This window comes from Aulonocara sp. 'chitande type north' Nkhata Bay, linkage group LG18, assembly GCF_057382095.1.
Source record: "Aulonocara sp. 'chitande type north' Nkhata Bay isolate Kocher_YH1m ecotype deep benthic linkage group LG18, A_spYH_male_GT1.1, whole genome shotgun sequence".
Taxonomy (NCBI): domain Eukaryota; kingdom Metazoa; phylum Chordata; class Actinopteri; order Cichliformes; family Cichlidae; genus Aulonocara; species Aulonocara sp. 'chitande type north' Nkhata Bay.
Genome location: NC_141361.1, coordinates 3,168,889 through 3,179,052, shown reverse-complemented (window position 1 = coordinate 3,179,052; position 10,164 = coordinate 3,168,889). Strand labels below are relative to the sequence as shown.

At 46.1% G+C, this 10,164-nt stretch overlaps 1 protein-coding gene across 1 annotated transcript in view; it reads right to left on the bottom strand.

Annotated features, from left to right (window-relative positions):
- Positions 1 to 712: 712 nt before the first annotated feature.
- LOC147307651 (uncharacterized) overlaps positions 713 to 10,164 on the bottom strand; it is a 38,514-nt gene continuing 29,062 nt past the window's right edge. The window contains exon 2 of the mRNA XM_086271661.1: positions 713 to 5,131. Within this exon, the coding sequence (XP_086127787.1) occupies positions 1,422 to 5,131 (3,710 nt within the window). The 3' untranslated portion in view covers positions 713 to 1,421. The remainder of the gene's footprint in view (positions 5,132 to 10,164) is intronic.

Genomic DNA, 10,164 nt, shown 5'->3' with positions numbered 1-10,164 from the left:
CCATATTCCTGCTGCACATTACTGTTGTGTCTCTGCACACAAACTGAAATCAGCTGATTGTAGCAGGTGGAACCAATAAGAGGAATCAGTAGGCAATAAATGATTCCACTAGCAATTCCAAGGAAATTAACTACTGGAACAGATTCTCATCCCCAGTCATTTTGAAGACATGCACTTTCTCTGTGTGTGGGTGAAGATTACAGATGGTCTGCTGGAGCAGAAGTAACAATATTAACATAGTTAAAGCAGTAAACATCTAAAACTATTAGCACCTTCACATAAAGAATTTATGCTTTAAAAACGATTAAAAAAAACTGGAATTTAACCAGTTTTAACTAAAACCAGCAGACACACTTTCAGATGCACCTCAATTATCAGAAAATAGCTCAGTTATTTTCCAGAGTCTGTGTGAAACTGATGTGTAATAAACTTCACCTGAACAGAATTTAATGACAACATTTTATTTATTTTTCTACACAATCTATGCAGGTGTGTTTGGTTTCTTTAAACTTGTTACAGAGACTCAGGTAGGATCACTTCCTTATTCCAGCATTGGTTTACATCACTATTGGAGGACTAAAGCTCACGTAGAGCTGCAAGAGCAGCTGGTTTAATAATCAGGCATTTTCTATGGCAGCTACGTCATAATCAGCTCTGTCAATGCTCGCGCAGTTTCAAAACAAAGACTTTGTGTGGATGTTTTGTTCCAGTTATGTACTGATAATCATTGTTAAAGTATGTCATGGTCTACATTAGATCTAATAATAATAATAACTACATTTCATCAATTTAGTCCAAGTGAAGCTAAAACAGAAATTAATAAAGAGCTTGAAACAGAAAGAATCCAGGATAATCATTTAATGTCACATCTCAGACATCCTAACATTCAAATGTAAATGTGATTATTTAACGAGCATTTCTAGACACGTTTTTCCAAATCACATTGGAACAAAAAACAAAAGGAATGAATCACAAGAAAAACCATGCTGTAGTGTCAACAGGCTGAGAGTTACAGACACTGCATTAAACTACAACTGTTAAATGATTGACAATTGACACCAGTTATTTCAATGTCTGTTACCTTGGTGATCTTAAATACATCAAACTGGCAGAACAGAAATGACCTGTAATTAAGACAAAGACTGATTATACTGAAATATTTTGACAATAAATGAAAAACATCTGGCAGTAGTGGTCCAGATCATTAAACATGTTAAAAAGAAGATTTTCCACATAGACAAGAAACAATCTGCTCATAGATTCTGGTTTAATTTAATGATTGTTGGGAGATTACAATGAAAGGATCTTAACAGCTGGAAGAGCTGGCCTTTTTATTTTACATGTTCAGAACTTTTTATCAAGCTGCTTTAAATTGTTTAATCCTCATAACACCTCCAACATATCTGTAGACCTTCGTAATATTAACCTGAATATCCAAAGAAATTTAGAACTTTCTTAACAAAGCCTTGCTTTTCCGTCTTCTCCTTTCTTTCTTCAGATAATTCCTCCTCCGTTTTTGCAAGTTTGTCTCGTCGGGTTACCTTGGAGATAAGATTTGCCCTCTCCTTCATTGCCTCCAAAGATTTGATTCGAGCTTGGTAACCCTCTTTGGCCTCTGATCTTTCTCCCTCAATCATCATGTCAATGTACTCTGGGGTGGTCAGAGGGTTTGGCCTCAGGCTGATCTCTTGCAGTCGAGTTATACACTGAGCTGACTGATCCATGAGGGACACCATCATGTCCTGAAGGTGAACAATCTCTTCTTCCTGCCTCTCAATCAGTTCCTGAACAGTCATCTTTTCTTTATTAGCTGTTTCATACTTGCTTTTCAGCTCTTGCACTGTCTGCTTCTCTTTCACTTGAACATACTCCCAGCTGTATGTCTGATTGAAATGCACACTCCAAATGCATTTTCCAGGACAGACAGTGCACATCCCGTTCATATCCATTGATGCACAGCCACGTTTCTCACTATCTTGTGCTATTGCACATGGGTAGTGACATGTTATTGAACATTTCTGGCAGTTGGTGATGAATGCTCCTTTCTCTGTGATTGGTTTTTGGACTGGTTTAATAACATCCACCTCAATCTCAAAGTTTTCATTTGAAGTTATGACTGCTTCATACTCTTTGATCTTTTCTTTGGTTGTCTTAATTTCTTCAAGCTTTGCTAATCCAGTTCTAACTTGTGGCTGCAAACCTTCGATGGCTGTTTCAAGCTGTTTGCGCTCCTTTAAGACTTCTTTGGTCATTAGTAAGCTTTTGGTTTCCATTTTACCCAAAGCAGTGAAGAACTTCTCCATACTCTTGGCTCCCATCTTCCAAAACATTTCATCAAAGCTGGCATCATCTTCATCAAAATCCTCTTCACAGTCTTTGTTGCATCTGTTGTCTGCAAATAATGCTGAGTTATTGAACTTGAAGTGAACCGGAAGCCCTAACTCATTCTTTGGACACGGGACTGCAGAAACGCTTATTGCCTCAAGAACTGGTGGTTCTTTGCCATCAGCAAAAGTCACCAGCATTTCAATGTTCTCTGCCACATCTTTGCCAAAAATGGAGAGCACCGAGTCAAACACATATCTCTGTGTTGCTGTTAGTCGTGCAAGAGAGGCCTGAGCAACAAAACACACTGCATCAATCTCACTGACTCCGTTAGGAGAGGTGAAAAGCCTGCGGATTTGCTCTGTGATCTCCTTGTCTCTTGCTACTCCTCTTGTATCTCCAAAACCTGGAGTGTCCACAATGGTCATGGAGAACGGGATTTTAAAGCCTTCCTGGTGGTGGATTTCATACACAGTGACTTCAGATGTCTGACTGTGAGCTTGTGAACTGGTTGGATCCTCATCAACTAACTTAAATCTGAAACCGTCGTTCCACTCTACACCAACAATGTAGTTGATCATTCCATTGATGAGAGTAGACTTTCCTGATCCTGTTGCTCCAAGCAGCATTATTGTGCGATTCTGCCTCATGCTTTCTTTGCCAAACATATACCTCCGACATCCATCTATGTCCATATCGTTTTCTTCCAGGGGCAGTTTGTAAACTGAGGGCAGCTTTGAGTTTGTTTTCTTGCTGATATGTTTTAGGTACTCAGCCAGACGTGCAAATTCACGCTTTGTTGTGCAGACATTAACAATGATGCTTTCCTTGCTTCTTCCATCTACACCACAGTCACATCTGACCCTGACTGCATATTGTGTCTCTGACTGAAGCCCTGAAATGATGGCCTTCTCACTTCCTGAAATAGTTTGATTCCACTCGAGGTCATTTATTGTTGAGCTGCTATCTGTTTTTGTGTATTCCACTATGTAACTCAATATCTCAACATCCTCTCCAAGCTCAACAGACTTCTCCCAGCTAACTGATATCTCACTTGAATATGGCTGAGCTTGAGGTTTTCCAGGAGGGCCACATGGTAAGGTTTTAATGGCATCACTGATTACATTAGCTGGTCCGACACCTGCTGAGGTCACTGCTCTGCATCTGAAAACATACTCTGTGTTTGGCTTCAGATCTCTCACTGTGACTTCTTCAGCCTTTGCTTCTGTCTTCTGCTGCCATCCATCCTCTCCACTGACACAGTACTCAACAGAGTAGGAGGTGATGTTCTCTGCTCCAAATCTGGGTGGAGAAATCTTCAGTGTCACACTGTTGTGGTTTATGTCAGCTGCTGTCACAGTTTCAGGCTTTGAAGGAGGCTCAAAGTTCTCACTGACAGTAAATCCACCTTCATAAAGGTAGATACTGGAACTTTTCTGTGTCTCATTAGTTAACCCCACTGTCAGGAACTTAATGTTCTTGTTTTCCTTGTTGGCCTCTGCAAAATCACTGAAGAGTTTTGCTTTCTTCCTCATATCATCTGCTACTTCTTTTGAAAGGTACCATTGTTCCTTCTCTACATTGTAAGTATGATAAACGTGAATATCTGTTTTTATTGTTTCTTTAAGGTAGTTAGATAAAGCTGAGAGGTATGGTTCATCCTTCCCCAGTGAGGTGAAAACAAAACACAGGCCATGCTCTGCACTGAGAAGTTCCTCGTGTAGATGATTCTGAGATGGGACAGTCTTGGTGTTTTTCATCATGTTGGTGAAAGACTTTAAGATACTGATTTCTCTCTCTTTACAGTCCATCCACTCAGTCAGGTTTTTGCTGTTGAAAAGTGAAGAATGTCTCTTCTTCAGGATCTCAGCGAGTTCAGCCTCCTCTTCTCCTCCTCCTCTGATTGATGGTAGTCTCTTTGCTAACATCCGCTGAAATTCCAGCTTGAACTCGGAACACATTTCTTTAAAACTTGTCAGTTTTTTGCTAATCTGTGGGAACTGTTGGACAGTGGAAGATCTCAGTGCATCGTTACACCTCATTTCCAGTTCACTGAAGTCCTCCAGGACGCTCTGTGATTCCTGAACTAATCTTATACTTATCTGACGGACGAGTTTCGCAGCACAAGAATCTAAACTGGTCAAAGGTAACAGCCAGACCTTCATTGGTACAGCCTTTTCGCCATTGGTTCCTAGTAGTGTTGGAAGGCTTTTGTAGACTTCTACAGCTTCCTGAAATGTTGTTGGAGGTTTCTTAAGGCAAAAGTCTCCATAAAATCTGCAGGAGAATTTCTCAACACTGTTTTTTTCCTTATCTTCCATTTTCAGGGAACCTTCACCCTCTATGGAAAGCAAGGGGATCTTCTTGATCATCACCTTCAAGCTGCCCTGGATGTCTTGATGAGTTTCCTCTTTAGAAACCTCACGGTCAAACACAAAGAAAGCTTGTGCCCCATAAAGAATACCTGTGACTACATGTGTTGCTATTCTTTTCTCAAAAACATCAGGGTGCTTTACGTTGCCTCTTCCAAGGTGATTCATTGACAGTTCCTGGAACTTTGTTGTAGTTTTGTAGTTCAGTGTCACTCTGGCCTGATTTTTGGATGTCTTTTGATCATTGAGGTATTTGGCTGATCCTCCAACCTCAATCAGTCCTCCCAAGAAACTTGCCTTCAGGGATGCCTCAACATTTAATGCTGAAGATTTGTCCTCAATTGATTCAGATGCAACTATTTCAGCTTCAGTGTTAGGTTGTTCTTGTTCTCGTCTATCTTTTTCAAGGTCATTACAGTCCCACAGTGTCATTCCTGCAAAATATGTTACCATTTATTTTTAGCAAAAATAGATAGAAACAAAAATACAAGTAACAACTGCCTGTCTAAAAAGTCCTCTTTGTTTTATAGTGAAAGCATTATCAGTTAAATTACTTAAAGACTTCCACAACATCCCATAAGTGTATGTTTCTAACTCAAAGCCCTCTGACAATTTGAATCCAGCCCATAATTTACATTCATCGTCACAATAAAAGTAACATCTGTACATTACATTTAAACTATGATGTTTTACTTTTTGTTCTGAAGGCAGGACTGTGATGCAGTTTTCTGCCTCGCCACTAGAGGGCGCGGCCGTTTTGTGAGTAATGTTTTGACTGGGATGAAAAATGGTGTTCATGGAGGCAGTGTGAATCACAAGTTATGCTCGGGAGCAGTTTATGTGGGTTCAATGAGAGTGTGCGTCCATAAGACTGGTGAGTTACAGGATATTTCTTGTGTAAGAAGGATAGCCTGTATGTTTTATCGCTCTGGACATCCTCTGTTTGTACATTTTCTATCAGCTAAGTTATCGCTAAGCTAAGCTAAGTTCGCCTAAGCCAAACTGAGTTTGGTTTGAGTTTGTGATTTGTTATGTGTATTTGCCTTCTTTAGTTGGCATCATAAGTGAGTGGGGCACAAGAGTTAAGTGATGGGAAGATGTTTATTTTCTTTGTTGCCAAATATGGTTCAGACTATAAGTAAAGGCCGCCAGCTTAGTAGTAGGGCCTATAAGACAAGTATGTGGCTGTAATATGTTATATGGTGATTATTGTTGTCTATAATTTGATTGTAATTTGTGTTCTGTTTTTTTTTTTTTTTTTTTTTTTTTTGCCTGTCCCGTTTGGCTCTTTTGCCATCAGAATTGTTGTCTAAAGGCAAAGAAAGATGCCCAACGGATTTACTTTACCAAAGTGACCATCCCAGCCTTGCCGTAATGGTCCATTTGATTCACCTTTTATTGTTTATTTTATTTTCACTTACTGAATACGGGACAGACTTGACTGTGTTCTGTTTTTCCATTCTGTTTGTAGAACCACACACACATACCCACACCCACGCTAAATCTGCCATTAAAGAGCTGAACGATCATCCCCTGTCCTTGTTATTTTCTGGAGGGTCATAGTGGCACTTGACCTGTGCACACCCTGCGATCACCACCGAAGAACTGAACCTCATATCAGAAATCATCATAACACTTTTACTTTTTAAAAATTTCTCACGCCACCTTTGACCTAATTAAAAAAAAAAGAGTCAATAAGGGTCTTGTGAAAAGAGTATTCTTTTCACAAGACCCTTATGAAAAGAATATCGAGGGAACAGTTTACCCTGCCCGGGATAGGGTTACCGGGGCCCCGCCTTGGAGCCAGGCCCGGGGAGGGTGCCCGAGGGCGAGCGTCTGGTGGCCGGGCCTTAGTCCATGGGGCCCGGCCGGGCACAGCCCGAAGAGGAGACATGGGCCCATCCTCCCGCAGGCCCACCACCCGCAGGAGGCGCCATAGGGGTCGGGTGCATTGTGTGCCGGGTGGCGGCCAGGAGCGGAGGCCCTGGCGGACTGACCCCGGCTGCCAAGACTGGCAATAGGGACATGGAATGTCACCTCTCTGGTGGGGAAGGAGCCTGAGTTAGTGCGTGAGGTTGAGAGGTACCGGCTAGATATAGTCGGGCTCACCTCTACGCATGGCTTGGGCTCTGGAACCAGTCTCCTGGAGAGGGGCTGGACTCTGTCTCAGTCTGGAGTTGCCCCTGGTGAGAGGCGGCGGGCTGGGGTGGGTATTCTAATACCCCCTCGGCTTGCTGCCGGTACGTTGGGGTTTTTCCCAGTGGATGAGAGGGTTTGTTCCCTGCGCCTTAGGGTCGGGGAACGGGTCCTGACTGTCATCTGCGCTTATGCGCCGAGTGGCAAGTCGGAGTACCCAGCCTTCTTAGAGTCCCTGGGGGGGGGGGGGTGCTGGAAGGTGCTCCACCTGGAGACTCTGTTGTCCTGCTGGGAGACTTCAATGCTCACGTGGGTAACGACGGCGAGACCTGGAGGGGCGTGATTAGGAGGAACGGCCTCCCTGATCTGAACCTGAGCGGTGCTTTGTTTTTGGACTTCTGTGCTAATCACAGTTTGGCCATAACGAACACCCTGTTCGAACATAAGAGTGTCCATAAGTGCACGTGGCACCAGGACGCTCTAGGCCGTAGGTCGATGATCGATTTTGTAATCGTATCACCAGACCTGCGACCATATGCTCTGGACACTCGGGTAAAGAGAGGGGCTGAGCTGTCAACTGATCACCACCTGGTGGTGAGTTGGATCAGGTGGCGGGGGAGGACGCTGGACAGACCTGGTGCACCTAAACGCGTAGTGAGGGTGTGCTGGGAACGTCTAGCAGAGGCCCCAGTCCGCGAGATCTTCAACGCACACCTCCGGCAGAGCTTCAACAGCATTCCGAGGGAGACTGGGGACATTGAGTCCGAATGGACCATGTTCAGCGTCTCCATTGCCGAAGCTGCTGCATTGAGCTGCGGCCGCAAGGTGGTTGGTGCCTGCCGTGGTGGTAATCCCCAAATCAAATGGTGGACACCAGAGGTGAAGGGAGCCACCAGGCTGAAGGAGGAGTCCTATCGGGCTTGGTTAGCTTGTGGGACTCCGGAGGCAGCCGACAGGTATCGACAGGCCAAGCGGAATGCGGCTCGGGCAGTGGCTGAAGCAAAAACTCGGGTGTGAGAGGAGTTCGGAGAGGCCATGGAAAAAGACTTTCGGACTGCCTCGAAGAGATTCTGGCAAACCATCAGGCGTCTCAGGAGGGGAAAGTGGTGCTCTACCTGCACTGTGTATAGTGCTGGCAGAGTGCTGCTGACGTCGACTGAGAAAATTGTCAGGCGGTGGAAGGAATACTTCGAGGACCTCCTTAATCTCACTGACACGTCTTCCGAGGAGGAAGCAGAGTCTGGGGATGAGGGGAATGACCCGCCAATTTCCGGGGGCGAAGTCACTGAGGCAGTTAAACAACTAGTTGGTGGCAGAGCCCCTGGTGTTGATTAGGTCCGCCCCGAGTTCCTGAAGGCTCTGGACGTTGTAGGGCTGTCCTGGTTGACACGCCTCTGCAATGTTGCGTGGAGATCAGGGGCAGTACCTGTGGACTGGCAGACCGGGGTGGTGGTCCCCATCTTTAAGAAGGGGGACCGGAGGGTGTGTTCCAACTACAGGGGGATCACACTCCTCAGCCTCCCTGGGAAAGTCTATGCCAGGGTGCTGGAAAGGAGAGTTCGTCCGCTAGTCGAACCTCCTTTACAGGAGGAACAATGCGGTTTTCGTCCTGGTCGCGGAACACTGGACCAGCTCTTTATCCTCTCGAGGATACTTGAGGGTGCATGGGAGTTTGCCCAACCAGTCTACATGTGTTTTGTGGACTTGGAGAAGGCATTCGACCGTGTCCCTCGGGGTGTCCTGTGGGAGGTGTTGCGGGAATATGGGGTGTCTGGCCCATTGCTACGGGCCATTCGATCCCTATACAACCGTTGCAAGAGCTTGGTTCGCATTGCGGGCAATAAGTCGGACTCGTTCCCGGTGGGTGATGGGCTCCGCCAGGGCTGCCCTTTGTCTCCGGTTCTGTTCATAATTTTTATGGACAGGATTTCTAGGCGCAGCCAAGTGGCGGAGGGCTTTCGCTTTGGTGGCCTCAGAATCTCATCTCTGATTTTTGCGGATGATGTGGTTCTGTTGGCTTCATCGGGTGAGGGCCTCCAGCTCGCACTGGAACGGTTCGCAGCCGAGTGTGAAGCAGCGGGAATGAGGATCAGCACCTCCAAATCTGAGGCCATGGTTCTCAGTCAGAAAAGGGTGGAGTACCCACTCCGGGTCGGGGATGAGTTCCTGCCCCAAGTGGAGGAGTTCAAGTATCTCGGGGTCTTGTTCGCGATTGATGGGAGAAGGGAGCCGGAGATCGACAGACGGATTGGGGCTGCAGCTGCAGTAATGCGGACGCTGCACCGGTCCGTCGTGGTGAAGAGGGAGCTGAGTGTAAAAGCGAAGCTCTCAATTTACCGGTCGATCTACGTCCCTACCCTCACCTATGGCCACGAGTAGTGACCGAAAGAACGAGATCGCGGATACAAGCGGCAGAAATGAGCTTCCTCCGAAGGGTGGCTGGCCTCTCCCTTAGAGATAGGGTGAGAAGTTCGGCCATCCGGGAGGGGCTCAGAGTAGAGCAGCTGCTGCTCCACATCGAAAGGAGCCAGCTGAGGTGGTCCGGGCATCTGACAAGGATGCCCCCTGGGCACCTCCTGGGTGAGGTGTTCCAGGCATGTCCCACCGGGAGGAGGCCCCGGGGCAGACCCAGGACACGCTGGAGAGATTATATCTCTCGGCTGGCCTGGGAACGCCTTGGTGTTCCCCCGGATAAGCTGGAGGAGGTGGCTGGGGAGAGGGAGGTCTGGGCCTCTTTGCTTAGGCTGCTGCCCCCGCGACCCGGCCTCGGATAAAGCGGATGAAGATGGATGGATGGATGAGTCACTACATTTGTACTGAATAACTGCTTTTGTCTTTACTAACAACAGGAATTCTGGCAACTTAAATGTTCTTGTGTAGCTAACTATACTTTCTATACTTTGGCGGAAAGATGGTGGCGTGCACAGATGCAGTGGCTTCAGCCTCCCCACTTCTTTTTCTTTTGTTTTCCTTATTGCATAGCCAAACATCGGATATAACAGCCAGTTACCTGTTACCAATGATTATCAGCGGATCAACAACATTTCCCTGGAGAACATTGGGTGCTCCGTGGATTGTTATCAAGCAAAGGAACCGGTGGAAGGAACGCAAACAAAAGCAGGGTTGCCGGTCAGGCCTGCGAGCCAGGCTAAAGAAGCAGCCTTTTACACCACCGCTTCTCAGCATCTTCCTGACCAACGCATGGTCGGTCGTCAACAAAATAGATGAACTGAACCTTCTGTTCACCGTACAGCCACTCGTCCACAACTGTTGTGTTTTGGTCGTCACAGAGACATGCAGCTAGCAGGCTACACAAACCACCTCAGCGACT